General features: G+C 41.5%; 1 protein-coding gene across 11 annotated transcripts in view; it reads left to right on the top strand.

The window, feature by feature from the left end:
* Nucleotides 1-13173, top strand: part of LOC119977894 (cytoplasmic protein NCK2) — a 109319-nt gene extending 96146 nt beyond the window's left edge. For all 11 annotated transcript variants that reach the window (XM_038819188.1, XM_038819189.1, XM_038819182.1 and 8 more), the window contains one exon: nt 12077-13173. In XM_038819188.1, the coding sequence (XP_038675116.1) occupies nt 12077-12271 (195 nt within the window). In that variant the 3' untranslated portion in view covers nt 12272-13173. The remainder of the gene's footprint in view (nt 1-12076) is intronic.
* Nucleotides 13174-16644: the final 3471 nt, after the last annotated feature.

Genomic DNA, 16644 nt, shown 5'->3' with positions numbered 1-16644 from the left:
GAGGTTCAGGGAGCAGGACAGGGCTACACTAGAAGGGGCATTAGATAGTGGATCAGAGGATAAAGGATGCAATTGGGAGGATGCAGTCGGGGAAGGTGGCAGGGAAAATGAAAATCGCTTCTTGTCTCAAGTGGGCTTCAAATGAAGTTACTGTGAAAAGCCCCTACTGACTGGATGGGTTTCCGGTGGAATATTATTAAAAAATTCAAAGATAAGCTGGTACTGCTGATGGTGGGGATGTTTGAGGAGGTGATAGGGAAGGGGGTGTTACCACAAACTATGGGGCAGGCATCAATTTCCCTGTTACTTAAAAGAGATAAAGATCCGATGGAGTGTGGGTCGTATAGGCCCATATCACTTTTAAACGTGGGCACAAAGATATTGGCGAAGGTACTGGCAGGTCGGCTAGAGGAGTGCCTACCGATGGTGATTGGTGAAGATCAGACGGGGTTTGTGAGAGGAAGGCAGCTCTTTTCAAACATTAGGAGGGTATTGAACGTGATTATGGCACCGGCTGAAGAGAAGGAAGCTGAGGTGGTTGTGGCATTGGATGCCGAGAAAGCGTTTGACCGGGTAGAATGAGGGTACTTGATGGCAGTTCAAGAGTGGTTTGAGACTGGACCAAGATTTGTAAACTGGGTAAAGCTACTGCATAAGAATCGAGGACGAACGTCCGCACAACCAACATCAGCTCAGAATACTTTTCTCTGTACCGTGGGACTAGGCAGGGATGTCCTATGTCCCCCCACACGATTGAGCCATTGGCCATCGTGTTAAGAAGTTCGGGGGTATGGAAAAGGATAGTGCGGAGAGGGACAGAGCATAGGGTGTCCTTGTATGCCGATGACTTGTTATACGTGTCGGAACCGAGTGTGTCAATCGGGGGAATATTGGAGCTGCTTCGGGAGTTTGGGTCTTTGGGTACAAATTGAACCTAGACGAGAGTGAATATTTTGTGGTGTCTCGGTCGGGGGTGGGGGGCTACTATTCCGTAGGGCAGGGACTCACTTTAGATATCTGGGGGTGCAGGTTGTTCGGCATTGAGGGGGGGGGGTGCTCTGTAGGTACAACATTCCTAGTTTGGTGAAGAGGGTGAAAGCTGATCTGGCAAGGTGGGATGGTCTCCCTCTGTCACTGGTGGGTCGGGTACAGGTGGTTAAAATGAACGTGTTGCCGCAATTCCTGTTTATTTTTCAATGCCTGCCGATTTTCCTGCCAAAGGCTTTTTTTTTAAAGAGAGATTGAATGGATGATTACCTCGTTCATATGGGGAGGGAAGGTGGCCAGAATTAGAAAGGTACTACTACAGAGAGTAAGGCAGGCAGGGGGTTTGGGTCTTCTGAACCTGATGTATTATTACTGGGCGGAAAAGGTGGAGAAGATGCGGAGGTGGGTCAGAGGGGTTGACTCCCAGTTGGTCAAAATGTAGGAGAGTTTGTTTTAGGGGTCGGGTTTGAAGGCACTAGCAATAGCGCCGCTCCCGACGGCCCTGGGGAAATACTCAGGGAGTCCTGTGGTAATAGCCTTGTTGAGAATTTGGAGGCAGTTTCACCAGTGCTTCGGGTTGGGGGCAGAGTCAAGGGAAATGCCGATTCGGGGGAACCATCGATTTGAGCCAGGGCAGTGGGATGGAAATTTTCAGAGATGGAAGGAGAAAGGAATTGGGACACTAAAAGATTTGTTTCTTGGGGGTCAGTTTGCAGGATTGAAGGAGCTGGGAGCAAAGCATGGGCTGGAGCAGGGGGAAATATTTAGATACATGCAGGTTCGAGACTTTGCAAGGCAGGAGATACAGAGCTTGCCAGTAGAGCCGGCCTCCACATTGCTGGAGGAAGTGCTGACGACAGGGGAACTGAAGAAGAGGGTAGCGTCGGCGGTTTACGAGGCTATTTTGGGAGAGAAGGCACTGCTGGATGGGATCAAGGCAAAGTAGGTGGAAGCATTGGGAGAGGATATGGAGGAGGGGTTCTGGTGTGCACGCCTCCACCTCGTGCGTGAGGTGGGTGCTGATACAGCTGAAGGTGGTATAGAGCGCACCGGACGAGGATGAGCCGGCTCTTTGATGGGGTAGAAGATATGTGTGAGCATTGCGGAGGGGGGCCCGCAAACCACGTTCATATGTTTTGGTCCTGTCCAAAGCTGGAGGATTACTGGAAGGAGGTTTTTAGGGTAATCTCTAAAGTGATGCACGTGAAAGTGGACCCGGGCCCTCGGGAGGCCATATTCGGGGTGTCGGACCAGCCGGGGTTGGAAACCAATGCAGAGGCAGATGTTATAGCCTTCGCCTCGTTAATCGCCTGAAGGCGGACCCTGTTGGGATGGAGATCAACCTCTCCACCCTGTGCCCTGGCATGTTGGGGGGACCTGCTGGAATCCTTGACTCTTGAGAAGGTCAAATTTGAACTGAGGGGAAGGATGGAGGGGTTCTACAATTCATGGGTGTTATTCATTATGCACTTTCGAGAATTGGATTACATCGAACATTAGGAGGGGGGAGGGGTGGTTGGGGGGAGGTGTATGTGTTAATGGTGACTGTGGGTGATTCCTGATTCCTTTTTGTTATTTGTTTATGTTAACATGCGGGCTGCTATTTGTGGGTTTGGTGGGAGGATGGGATTGTTGTTATTGATATGGGGATTGACATTGCATTCAATACTGATTATTGTTTATTGTTGGTGGGTGTAAATCTGGGAGAAAATGTGAAAAAGGAGGAGAATAAAAATATTTTTTTTTTAAAAAGGAAGCTTTCTCCATCCGTCCCCAAACTGACCCCGGATTCTTAACCCACCCCTGCACTTTTTTTCAATGTTTGCCGCCCAGTAATAATACATCAAATTAGGTTATGCCAACCTTCAAACTGACTATCCCTCTGCAAGAAAGCCTTTCTTATCCGCCCAAATAAAAGTCAAAATTAACTTGTTGGCCCTACTAAAAAGATCTTTAGGAAGAAAGACTGGGAGACATTGAAACACAAACAAGGACTTCGGAAGGATGTTCATCTTAACCATCCAAACTCATCCCGCCAAGAACAACGGGAGTGCGTCCCATCTCCAAGTCCGCCTTCACCCCCTCTACCAGACTGGCCAGGCTCAACGTATGTAACGAGGCCCAGACAAACACAACAACCAACCTTGCCTCGTTACCTTAATGAGCAAAAGAAGCAAAAAAATCCCCCTTGAGTATCCAGCCGCATATCTCTTCCCCACTTTGTTCCCGTTAACTAGCATAACTGCTGGCAGGGTAACCCCTCCACCTGGGCAAGAATCAAATTTATAACACAATGGATCACCAAACAGTCCCCCTATACAGACCCATCTTTAATATAAAACATTTCGGGGAAAAAAATAAAACATACAAACCCCAAACATTTCCACCAATACAGTAAAAGAAAAATCATACGAACTGCAAATCCAGAAAGAAGGCAAAGAAATAGCAAAACGCATTACACATGATTGTTTTTTTTAAATCAAAAGCAGCATTCAATTCTTCATCGGTCCATGCTTCTTTGCAAAGTAATTTGCCTCCTCCGGCGTGTCAAAATAGCAGTCCCGATTTTGAAAGTGATCCGAAGGCGAGCAGAGTGCACCACTCCAAAACACACCTTTGTAATGTTCCGCCTTGGCCTTTTTAAACTCTGCACGCTTTTTACCAATTCTGCCCCAACGCCCTGATAAGTTCTGATGGGATGACCTTCACAAATACATTCTCGCACCTCAGGATCCACTCCTTATCCAGTATCTGTGGAGTCTGACTATAATCGCCCATGGTGACTCCCCAGACCTTGGCTTCTGTCTTCAAAGATCAGTGTGCCTGGTCTACTTCGGGAGGGTTTGCAAAGACCCACTCCCCCACCAGCTTCCCAAACATCTTGCCACATACTCCGTGGCAATACTTTGTAGCACTCGTACCTTCTATGCCTTCCGGCAGCCTGATGATCCTCAAATTCTGATGCCTGGAACAATCATCCAGGTCATCAGCCTTGGCCTTCAATATCCTCTGCCTCAACGCCAACATCGTCATCTCTGCCTCCAAAGACGCAATCCGATCACTATGCTCCATGACCGTCTCCTCCACCTTCTGAATTGTCAAACCCTGTACCTCCAGCCATTGTTCCACCCGGTCCAAAGTTACACGAACGGGTGCCACTACCACCTCAGCCATTGTTCCACCCGGTCCAAAGTTACACGAACTGGGGTGCCACTGCCACCTCAATAGTCCTCGCCAGGTCAATAGAGACCACTTGTCTCTGTTTCGTGAACTCCTGTGTAAGGAATTCCACTGAGACGACCAGGACTACACAGGGGCCTCCACCATTTTCTCCCCTCCTGCGACACTAGGATTATTCGATTTGTGTCTTGTATTATAACCCCCCAGATGCCACACATAGAAGGAGGAACCAAGGCTTTCAACTTGCACCACTTTTCTCTCCAAATACCACCAGTTAAACAGGCAAAAAGAACAAAAAAACGAATCCCCAAGCAAGCGCCACCATGTGTGTGACCATTCGCCTCATGGCTGCCACTGGAAGTCACGATTTTAAATTTAATTATTACCATATCTCTGCTGTTTTCCCACAACCAGTGCTAAATTTCCCTTCAAGCATCTTGCAATGTTTGCAAAAGCTGCAGAAATAAATTAGGAATTTACCATTTTCAAAATTGCTAAGAATTCGAATCCATGAGTTACATTAATTTCCCCCTCTTTTCTACATTCCCTGTAGAGAAGTTGAGGCCTATTATTGTTGTTCCATATCCTTGATCTTCATTATACTGAAGCTTTTCAGACCATATTAATTTTTTAAGTTTACATCGGCACCTCGGTCAACAATGCACATTTACATGTGCCTGTGATCCTGCGATTACCTCGGTAATTTGTACCTATAGATTTAATTCAGTCTGACTCACAGACAGCTGCTTTAAAATTCATAGCTTGTCATTACAGAACCTAAATTTAAACACATCCAAAGTGGATACAAGAATCTAGTTGTTTTGCCAATATTGCTTTGTGTATTCTGCAAAACTATTTATTGGTTCCTTGCTTGCTCTTTCCTTTTTCAAGTCATTAGAAAATTTCATTGTCAAATTTCACATATCCTTTGATCAGTGCTGATAGTAAGGCTTCTTCCTGTATTAGTACAGAATATATCATCTCCCAATATGTTTTATTTAATTTCCTAATAGTTTCAAGAGAATTAATCAAGATAATTCTGTGTCTCTCCCTTACATGAATTTTGTATTTGTTGCCAAAGATTTCCATAGAACATAAGTAATAGGAGCAAGAGCAGGCCTCCGTGCCATTCAGTAGGATTAAGGTTGAATGTCAACCCCACTTACCTGCACTTTCCCATCTCCCTTGATTCCCTCAACTAATAAAATTTCCTAATATAATGTTGGATGAAGCCTTATTCTCAACATTAATGAATTGAAACTCTGAGGTGAGCAAATAATCTTCATACCAAAAGGAAATGCTGGAAAATCTCAGCAGGTCTGGCAGCATCTGTAGGGAGAGAAAAGAGCTAACGTTTCGAGTCCGGATCTTCCTAACAATTTGAAAAAGAAAGCACTTAATTTTCAGGAGTTATTAGTAAGGATTTATTGCCAACGCCAAACCTAAGACAAACTATATTGGATTTCACAAAAAATCATTTCATGCCCATCTATTCCGGAACATTTTTTTTTACCTTTCTCTACCTCGAATATACCATCATGACCGAACATCCACAGCTTTCAGGAGTACAGAAGTCCAAAGATTCACAACCCAATAAGCGAAGAAATTTCTCCTTGACACAGTCCTAAATGGTTGAATACTTATTCTGAGACTGTGTCTCCTAGTTTTAGACTCCCTATCCAAAGGAAATAACTTCAAAATATCTACCCTTCCAAGTCCTTTAAAAGTTTTATATCCTTCAATAAGATCACCTCATTCATTTAAACTCTTGGGGACGTGGGCCTCATTTCCTCTTAGGATAATTCCGTGCAGCCCAGATGCGCCATGTGGAGACTGGGCCTCAGGCTGGGCCCGAGAGTGGGAGTAAGGAGATTGAGGGGGAGTGAGAGCCTGGTGAGGGACAGAGGGAGTGGGAGAGGGGGGAGTGAGACCCTGGTGAGGGAGGGAGAGGAGGGAGGAGGAGGGGGGAGAAAAGGGCAGCATGGCAGCACAGTGGTTCGCTCAGTTGTCTCACAGTTCCAGGGTCCCAGGTTTGATTTCCGGCTTGGGTCACTGTCTGCGGAGTCTGCACGTTCTCCCGTGTCTGCGTGGACTTCCTCCGGGTGCTCTAGTTTTCTCCCACAGTCCAAAGATGTGCAAGTTAGGTGGATTGGCCATGCTAAATTGTCCTTAGTGTCCAAAAAGGTTAGGTGGGTTACTGGATTAAGGGGCTAGGATGGATGTGTGGGCTTAATTAGGGTTCTCGTTCCAAGGGCCGGTGCAGACTCTGGTCCAAATGGTCTCCTTCTGCACTGTAAATTTTATGAATTCCCTCAACCCAGGAATCAGTCCAGTCAAATGTCATTGCACTCCCTCTAAGATGAGTATATTTTTACTTGGGTAAGGAGAGCAAAATTGGACACTGGGTTTTACCTTACCCAAAGCCCCTTTTATAATTGTAATAAGGCTTCTTTACTCATAGCCTTTATTCGAAGGGATAAGAGTATAATACATTTATATTCATAATTCCTTGTTTTATCTACATGTTAACTTTCTAAGATTTGTGTACAAGGCCACCTGAGTCCCCATTGTTATGTATTTAACTTGTACATCTCTGGTGGAATGTCATGTGATCTGTAGTGACATCAGCAGAGTTTTTACATATACTTTTGGGTTCTCCTCTTAGACTTGTATGAGCAACATCTGAAGAAACCTTGCATCGTATTTTGTACATAATTTTTCTCTTTGCGTTGATGTAAGAATATAACGAGAGCAAACTGACGATGAGAATTGAAGCAAGACTAAACTGGTTTCAAACGTCAATCAAGAGAAAAGCCACTGATGCAGAAAGATTTGGGGAAAAAACACCAAATACAGCCATGAGTAAGACCTGCTTACTGTTACAAATGGGATCAATTCTAAGCTGCAGAGATCGCGCATGTGGCTAAGTGAATGGGCTGCTGGAACGGGGATTCAAAAATCTGAGTGATTCTGTGAAAGCTACTACTAGATAGTCCAAGCAAAAAAAAATTACTTTGCTTTGTGGATTAGGAGACCTCTTCATACGTATGAACAGAACGGAAGGGAAGAAGTCTGAAGAAAGTATAGACCCTGGGAGCCAACATCAGAAATGGCAGGCAAAGATGGCACCATGATGCATTTGATGAAGACTGAGACCTGGAACTCCTACAAAGAGCGATTTCAACATCTCGTTGCTAATCAAATATCGGAGGACACAAAGGTTGCAATATTTCTCAGTTCGGTAGCACTTAAAACCTTTGCGCTTCTGCCGAGAAAAGACGAGAGGTAAAACCTGCAATGAATTGTTGAAGGTTCTAGAAGGGCTATTCTCACCAAGAATACTTATAATTGCAGAAACATTTTGGTTCCACCGCTGTAGTCAGGAAGAAGATGGATGCATTTTACAATTCGTGGCAACCTTAAGAATGTTAGAAGAACACTGGGCTTTGGTGCAACACTAGATGACACCCTTCATGATAGGCTGATATGTGGTCTCTGCAACAAAGCTATTCAGAGAAAACTTAAGTGAAAGTGCCTTAACTCGTAAGTCAGCAGTAGAAATTGGCATGTCTTTGGAACTAGCAGCAAAAGGGGCTTCACAGATAGGAAGTGGAGTGAAGATAGTATTTTTCAAACTTTTTTGCTCAGGACCCATTTTTAACCAGTTGGCCGCCCTTCGCGACCCACGCCGGTCGCCTTTCACAACCCACCATTTTTGCTTACCTTTAATCTTTCATTTGCCAGTACTTCCCTGCATATAACATACATGAGCTTTGCATCCTGATTTGCATTGGCACAATTAATAAACACGTACCTAAAGAAATCACCTTTATATTGCTTTGTTCCTGATTTTACCTTCTGAAGGGTTGTTCACCAGAGGCCCTGGAGCTCACACCAGCACTGCCAGCAGCTGCAAAATATAGCAATCACTCTTGCACCTAGAGCATGTGATGTCAGTGTACAGGGCCTGTGACCTGCTCTCTGCCACTGTTTCTGGAGAGAAGACTCCATTGATTTTTTAAAATACTTTGCTCCTGGGTCGGCTAGCTGACATCAGGGAGGGGGTAGTCTGCCACATCAAGTTCCAGGCCTGCACACTGTTGAGGGGCCACGTATGCATGCGACAACCGGTATTCTGAAAGCCGGTCACGGCTGGCATTTTAAAAAGCCGGTCGCAGCCGCTGGGCATACTACCCGTTACCGATGGCCCCCGCAGGTCGTGACCCAGAGTTTGTAAATGACTGATCTAGATGACATCCACATCACCAGCTCAAGTGAATAAGAGCACTTGAAGAACTTGGAAGCTACACTGGAATATAATCTCAGAGTTAAAAAGGAAAAATGTGATTTTTTTCAAGACATCCACAATTATTGGGTCACAGCATTGATGAAGATGGCTTGTGTAAGGAACCGAAAAGGAGGTTAGGAAACTTAGAAGCAACAAATCCTCAAAATGTGACGCAGCTGAGATCGTTTCTGGGATTAATAATCTATTCCAGCCAATATATTCGAAATTTAGCATCACTCTATTGAAGTTATTACTGACTTTATATACTAAACAGGTATCGCTGGACAAAAGAATGTGAAAGTGCATATGAAGAGGTAAAAGAAGTCTTAAAGAACTCAGAGCTGTTAGTTCACTATCCCAAACTGAGGTTACAGTTTTTTTGCAAAGCACCACCCTATGGAATTGGCGCCGTTGTCTCGCACATAATGCCCTCAGGAGAGAATGCCGATAGCATTCACTTCACAAATTCTTACTAGCACAGAAACAAATTACACTCGGGCTGGAAAAACAGGTGTTGATTATTATATTTGGAATAAGATTTAATCACCCACTTTATGGTGATCATTTTATACTCTTGACAGATCGACCCTTGACTGCAATCTTCAGGCCGTATAAAGGTATTTCTTCTTTAAAGGAATCGCTCTTGCACCTAGACATCAGTGTACAGGGCGTGTGAGTTACAGAGATGGTCTTTGATATAATTGGCACACACCTACGATATTCAATATCCATAGATCAGAGCAACATGCAAATACTGATGCTTTATCAAGATTGTCGTTACAAATCAAGCAAGAACCTGAAGACAGTTTTGTCAACCTCTTATATTTCTCACTTGTGGATAATGTACCTATGACTTCATCTCAAGTACAGAGATGCACAGTACTGACCCAGTGATGGGGAAGGTAATGGAAGTGGTCCTAAAAGTAATGATAACAGATGTACATCTTTAAAATACCGACCTGAAGCCCTACATCACAAGAAAACCTGAGTTGGCAGTCCAGAGTTGAGTTTTACAATGAGAAATCCAAGTGATTATTCCTCCACGCTTGCATAATAAAATTATTGAAGGACATCCTGGTGTGGTGAGACTGAAGGAACTGCCACACAGTTATTTTTGGTGCTCAAATCGAAGAGAAATTAGGCAATGTCAGTCGCGTGCAAAACTAAGAAACACTCCACCACTTAAGCCCTTAAATCTATGGGAATGGCCATAACAGCCATGGCAAAGAGTACACGAAGACTATGCTGGCCCATTTGAGGGACACATGATCCTAGTAATTGTAGAAGCACATTCTAAATGGCCGGAAGTAATGATTATGAAATCCACGACGGCAAAACGAACTACTGCGAAGTTAGATTAAATATTTGAGAGATTTGGTAGACCAGAGCAATGGTACAATGGTTCACTTCCAAGGATTTTGAAGACTGCTAAAAGAAAATGGTATACAGCACATCAAATCCACTGTACCATAGTTACACAAATGGATTGGCTGAGCAATTCTTAACAGTCACTTAAATACTCGATTAAGGATTCAAAGGACGAAGGTAAGTTGGCACGACAAGTTAATAACTTCTTGATATCGTACAGGAACACCGCACACGCGATGACACCGTTCACCAGTAATGCTACTTTTCAAAAGAAAGCTAAGAACAAACTTTGACGTTTTGATACCACCTTATACTTCAGAGATTGTCAAACGAGAACAACAAGCACAGATTTCTAGGAGGGAACAAAACTCTACAAAGAGAGTATTTACTCAAGGAGAGCGAGTACTAGCAAGAAGCATCACTACAAATGGGTACATGCAGTTATCCTAGCAAAAACAGGTCCAATATCTGACACCATACAGATGGATGATGAGAGGGTTATACGGACCAACGACTAGCTTCACAAAGTGAAATTGCTGGAACTTCCCAGGAAATATTTCCATTGGCAAATCTAAGCAATGATATTTCTCAATAGAGACCAAACACCGATAAATTCAGATTTGTTTTCTGAAGGATATTCAACACCAATGGAGAAGTAACTTCACAGGAAGTATTATCAACAGAAGAAAAAGACACTTCAAAGGCATTGAATAACCAGAGTCCAGATCGTCAAATGTAACCCGAAAGGAATAGACATCCATCTGAGAGACTGTCTTATTAAGTTGTATATATGTGAAGTGAAAATGGTGCAAAGTAGTGTATCTAATGTTTAATTAGGTCTATTGTGCTAAAGGTAAGAAACGTTGTTGTTTGGACTGAAGAAGTAAAGTGGGATGGGTGTTATGTATTTTAGAACATCTCTGCTGGTGGCACGTCATGTAACCTGTAGTGACGTCACCAGAATGCATGGGCTTTTGGGTTCTCCCGTTAGACCTGTATGAGCAACATCTCCTGAATAAACACTGCATTGCGTTTTAAAGAAGTCCAAGTGTGTGGCAGCTCCATACTTTTTCTCTTTGCAGTAATTAAAGAATATAACACCCATGAAGGTCAGCATTTCCAAATTTCTCACCACATAATTTGTGTATTATCAGCAACCTGTGTCTGCGTGAGTTTCCTCCGGGTGCTCCGGTTTCCTCCCACAAGTCCCGAGAAAAGTGCTGTTAGGTAATGTGGACATTAAATTCTCCCTCTGTGTACCCAATCAGGTGCCGGAATGTGGCGACTAGGGGCTTTTCATAGTAACTTCACTGCAATATTAATGTTGGCCTATTTGTGACAATAAAGATTATTATTTTTTAATGTTACATTTGGTTCTGCAATCTAAGTCATTTATATAAATTGGGAGAAGCTCGATCCCAAGTACTGATCCTTATAACCCACAAGCGGTAGGCTGCCAACCCAAAACTGACCTGTTTACTCCGACTCTGTTTTTTGTCTGCTAACAAAGCTTCAATTTGTGCTAAATTGTGTAAACCCTCGTTTGTGCAATAAGCATTTGTATGGCACCTTATTGAGTGTTTTCTTTTTGAAAATCCAAAATTATCTGCAGCCTCTGGTTCCCTATTATCTAGCCTGATAGTTACAACCTCAAAAAACTTGCCAGTCATGATTCCCTCTTTCATAAATCCTTGTTGACTTAGCTCACCAGGCTAAATCGCTGGCTTTTAAAGCAGGCCAGCAGCACGGTTCAATTCCCGTACCAGCCTCCCCGGACAGGCGCCGGAATGTGGCGACTAGGGGCTTTTCACAGTAACTTCATTGAAGCCTACTCGTGACAATAAGCGATTTTCATATGATTATTTTCTAAATGCCTGTAATAACAGATTACATCAAAAGATGTAAAGATCAGTGCTATGCCGACAGAGACCAGAGGCCGATAAGGGTTTATTGGCTTGTAATTATTATAAAATCTAATGATCAACCCGACTTTGGTTGGAGGGGAAATTAAGATGAATGCCTAGTGAGTAAAGAGCTGCAGTGGATTTGAATATCAGGCGCTGCATATAACGGGTTGCCAATCCAAAACTGTGCCATCACATGTAACACATTTCTACCTCCTAGATTGTACTTAAATTTTCTGGATCAAATAGTGTAACATTGAAGTATGGGTGGATGGTTTTACTGGAATAAATATTTTGAGATTGATATTTCTGTTGACAATATAATCATGGCCAATTATTTTTCTTTCAGCCAAGTGACCTCTCAATATCACTAAAAGCATCTGGGAAGAACAAACATTTCAAGGTCCAGCTAGTAGATGGTGTGTACTGTATTGGGCAACGTCGATTTAACACCATGGATGAATTGGTAGAACACTACAAAAAGGCGCCTATCTTCACAAGTGAACGTGGAGATAAGTTGTATCTAATCAAACCCTTGCAGTGATGCAGGCTATAGACTGGAAATGACCAGGTTTGAAAAGGAGAAAAGCCTTAGATCTGAACAATTATGCAGAGCAGAAATAAGATCCTGATAATTTCTTGGTTCTCTTTACAGATTTGTTGCTCTGTTGTATGTCGTTAATTATTTTTTATTTTATGTTGTGTTTTTTTTTCTGTTAATTTGCCTGTATGTCTTTACTTTCATTAAATTTGCATTGCCTTCCAAAGGTTAGGTGGAACCTCTTTCTCAGTGATCACTTTAGCACTTGCTTGGACTAGAATTTCCCCAATGTACATTTAACTAGCTAGAAAATACGGATGATTGGGGGATATTGTCCATGAAAATGCAGTGTTAATTAATTCAGTTAAAATGCTCACTAATTATTTTCCTTCGACAAATACATTGGGCACAGTTTAAATGCACTGAAGCTACAGCTAATTAAGAGAACAGTAGATATAACAAATGTGGCAGTAAAACCTTTGCTTACCAAGTAGTGAATGAGATTTCCTAGAATCTAGAAGTACTCGATACTGTATTCTGATATATAAACTTTTTTTAATTTTATGTAAAGAGTACACTAATGGAACTGCTAACACTTAACTTACTAGACTACAATGTTAAGATTGTAGAAATAACAGTATAACAAATTTTCATCTGTAATATGCAGCTAATGGAGAGTACACATTTTTTTGAATTGATGGAAATCAGAAGTCCGTATTGTATGAGGTTGAATGTTTGGCAATGTTACCTGTGCACCCAGCTGTGCCATTCACATTATGCTTATTTCTTGCGCCCTTATGCTTGTTTCTAGTAAACAAATATTTAAATCTCACCATAATATGTAGCAGGTTGATGACACTAATAAGTGAGATTAATAAAACTGATCTTTTTTGGGGTTACTGGCATTAGATGTGTAATTTGTGAATTTTTCTACACTCTATATTTACACTACATGTGTTCTTTTATGTAAAATGCTATTTTAGCTAGATAAATCCCACTTGTTACTGCGAAATGGGATAATGTCAATTTTTAAATGACAACTTATTTTACTACTGCAGTTGTACATGTGCACACACACTACACATCTTTGGATTGATTGACTATTGATATCTTATGTAAAAGTGCTCACTTTGTCTAATGCTCAGTATATTGTGAAGTATATCAAACAAACAGAAATTCGTAGTTTCCATTTAAAAGTTGTATGCTTTTTATGTTTGTTGTTTCTTAAAATTTATAATAAGGGCAAAATTCATTGTTTCAAGTCCTCATCACAAAACTAATTGTAGAAACATTGGGCCAGTTTGGATGGAGGGCACAAGGAAGCAGCTTGTTTTTTTACATTATATTTATTCCATTTTGTTTCACCAAAACCTGTTCATGTATGTCATCTTATAATGCAGTTGTTAATTTATTATCTAACAGAGTTCTACCGACAAATTTCAATGTGAATCTTAGCAGTTTAATGACCTTCCTGATTTTCAACTGTTTTATGTCTGTATTCTCCCTGAGCTTAATTTTTTTTGGGTGGGGGGAAGATGCTCTGCGCATTCCCACGTTTCATGTGTACATCTCTTTTGTATATATATATTTTTACAGAATTGTCTGGGCTGTCCCTTGAAGTTGATTTAATAAATGATCTATCTAACAAAAATGTGATCTACTCTAACCACGAAATGTTAGTTTAAAAGATTAAATTCAAATGAAGTGATGGCCATATTGAAGTAGTTATGAATGTGATATCTTCTGTTCAGCACAGTATAGGATACCACAACAGTTCTACAACATTATGAAATAATGTTCTTACCTGATATATTTTTTAGGAAGGACTGAATCGGTCATTCAGCAAATTCAATCCAGTAAGTAGCTGAGCTATGTGGACCGGGACTTAGCATCTCAATTGAGGCGGCAGTTGCAAACACTGTTAGTGTTCCTTAGGAGGACATAATGGGTCAGGGTTCCTGCTCTTGATTACTATCTATGTATTTGTGGAAATTGGGTGAGGGTGTGATTTAGCTGAGTTGTGATTTCTTTCTCTCTCACGTTCTCTCTCTCCCCCTCACCTCCCTTCCCCGCTGGTTCAAAAGTAAATGACAGCCTGGCCATAATATTGAACACTATTTCAGGAAGAAATCAACGTTCATGGGTGAATGCAAAGAAGATCATCAATAGAAGAACAGAACAATTGAAGAGCCCTTAATTTCAAGATAAAATACTTAACGTTTTAAAAAACCTGATATGACTAGCTTCAAGTTTGAAGGTGGGGCATAGGATCATGATATTGAAAAAAGCATAATTTCTGCACCTAACTTCAGCACAATCTAACCACCCACATATAATTTGCAATTGTTTCAAAAATGCATCAGGGATTTTTGTCCCACAGGTATTTAACAAGCCAATCCGGATTTTCTGGTGTTCCTTCAGTTATTTGTACTGATCTTTTGAAAGATAATTATTAAAATAACTGTAATTGAGAATTCTTTTCATTTAGAAATATAAGCAATGGCCTGCAGCTGAGGATACGCTGTGATGATTAAAGTTGGAGAAAAGATTGATTGGATAAATTGAGTTAAAGCTGTGATGCTGAACATAGAACATACAGTGCAGAAGGATGCCATTTGGCCGGATGCCATTGGGCCAACAAATCCATCATGGCTCTTTTTGGAGCAACTTAATCAATCCCTTTGCTCGCTCTATCCCCCATAGCCCTGTACCTCCAGTGCCCATCCAGTTTCCTTTTGAAATCATTCATCATCTTTGTTTCCACCACTCTTGTAGGTAGCAAGTTCCAGATCATTAGCACTCAAAAAAAATGATTCCCCTTTAAACCTTAAATCTGTGCCACTTAGACCTTTCACTGTCACCTTTTCTTTGTCCATCTTAAACCTGTCATAATACCATGAGCAAATCTCCCCTCAATTTATTTTGCACCAAATAGATAAAACCCAGCTTCTCTATCACAGCCTTCTCGCTAAAATCCCTTCTCCCTGGATCAGTTCTGGTCCACCTCCTCTGCACCCTCTCAAAGACCTGCACATCCTTCCTAAAGTGTAGTGACAGAACTGGACACAATCTTCTAGCTATGGCTTAACTGGAGCTTCATACAAATTCAGCCTTCCACTTTTTTTTAACTCAATGTCACTATTTTGGAAGCCCAAGATTCCATATATTTTGCTAACACCTTCAAAAACCTACGCCTGTGAACTCTTCCTCCCCCCACCCCCTGTCATTCTGTTCCTAAACACTCTTTAGTACTGTACCATATAGTCTTTGTTGCCGGTTCCTTTACCTTCTGCCCGTATGTAACACCTCACACTTTGTCTACTAAATTCCATTTGCCACTTGTCTGCCCATTCTGCCAGCTTATCTATATCCAGATGCGGTCAACTGGTATCATCCTCACTGCTACACTTCCAAGTTTGGTATCATTGGCAATTTTAAAATTTTACTGTACTCCAATATGCAAGTCATATACACACACATATAAAAACGGTCCTAGCACTGAACCTACGGGAGCACCACTGTCTACTCTTATCTAGTCTGAGAAACAACTATTTACCGCAACTTGCTGTTTTCTGTCCTTAAGTCTAAATTTTATTAACCAATCTTTGATTTTAAAAAGGTTGCAGGAGGAATTTCTGCTAATATTGGAAGGAACGGATGCAGCAGAATTTAGTTGTGAATAACTAGCAGTGTCTAAAAAAAGGCAAATGGTGCAATAGTGTGTGACAAATATGTGATGGTGATGCTCATATACAGAAGCAAAATACTACAGATGCTGGAAATTGAAGTAAAAACAGAAAATGTTGGAAATATGTACAGGTCAGGCAGAATTTGTGGATGAAAACGGTTAACTTCCGGGTTAATTTTCAGAATTGAAGAAAGTTAGAGGAAAGTTTGAGCAAGTGAAATGGGAAATGAAGGAAAAGGTGTGAGATGGGCAGGAGAGATTATACAACAAAGTTTCATAGCATAAAAGCTGAAGAAGTGGTAATGGATATCGTAAATAAACAAAAGGATGTGTCTTTCATATATTTGTTCACCCAACAGTTTTAACTGAGAAATCATGAATATATTTAATACAGGTATGATGAAGTATGAGAATTGGCTTCATACATCCCTAAAATGTTACCTTTGCTTCTACTGCATTTTTGACCATTGTAACAATAAAAATAATTATTGAAAAATGCAAACATGGAGTGAAGCATTGCTGTCGATTGGAAGCACAAATATTATCTGTTAATTTTGTAACAATGGTTGCAAAGAAAGAGTAAGCACAGAGTGATCTGCAGATGGAGTGCTTCATGAACCGAGTGCTAAATGTGCAGGTGGGATCTCTTTGGTAAGTATTTCTTAAACTGTAATTTAGATTAATCCTC

Source organism: Scyliorhinus canicula, chromosome 14 (genome assembly GCF_902713615.1).
Source record: "Scyliorhinus canicula chromosome 14, sScyCan1.1, whole genome shotgun sequence".
NCBI classification, from domain to species: domain Eukaryota; kingdom Metazoa; phylum Chordata; class Chondrichthyes; order Carcharhiniformes; family Scyliorhinidae; genus Scyliorhinus; species Scyliorhinus canicula.
The sequence above is the reverse complement of the archived record's forward strand: the minus strand, read 5'-3'. Positions and strand labels throughout refer to the sequence as shown.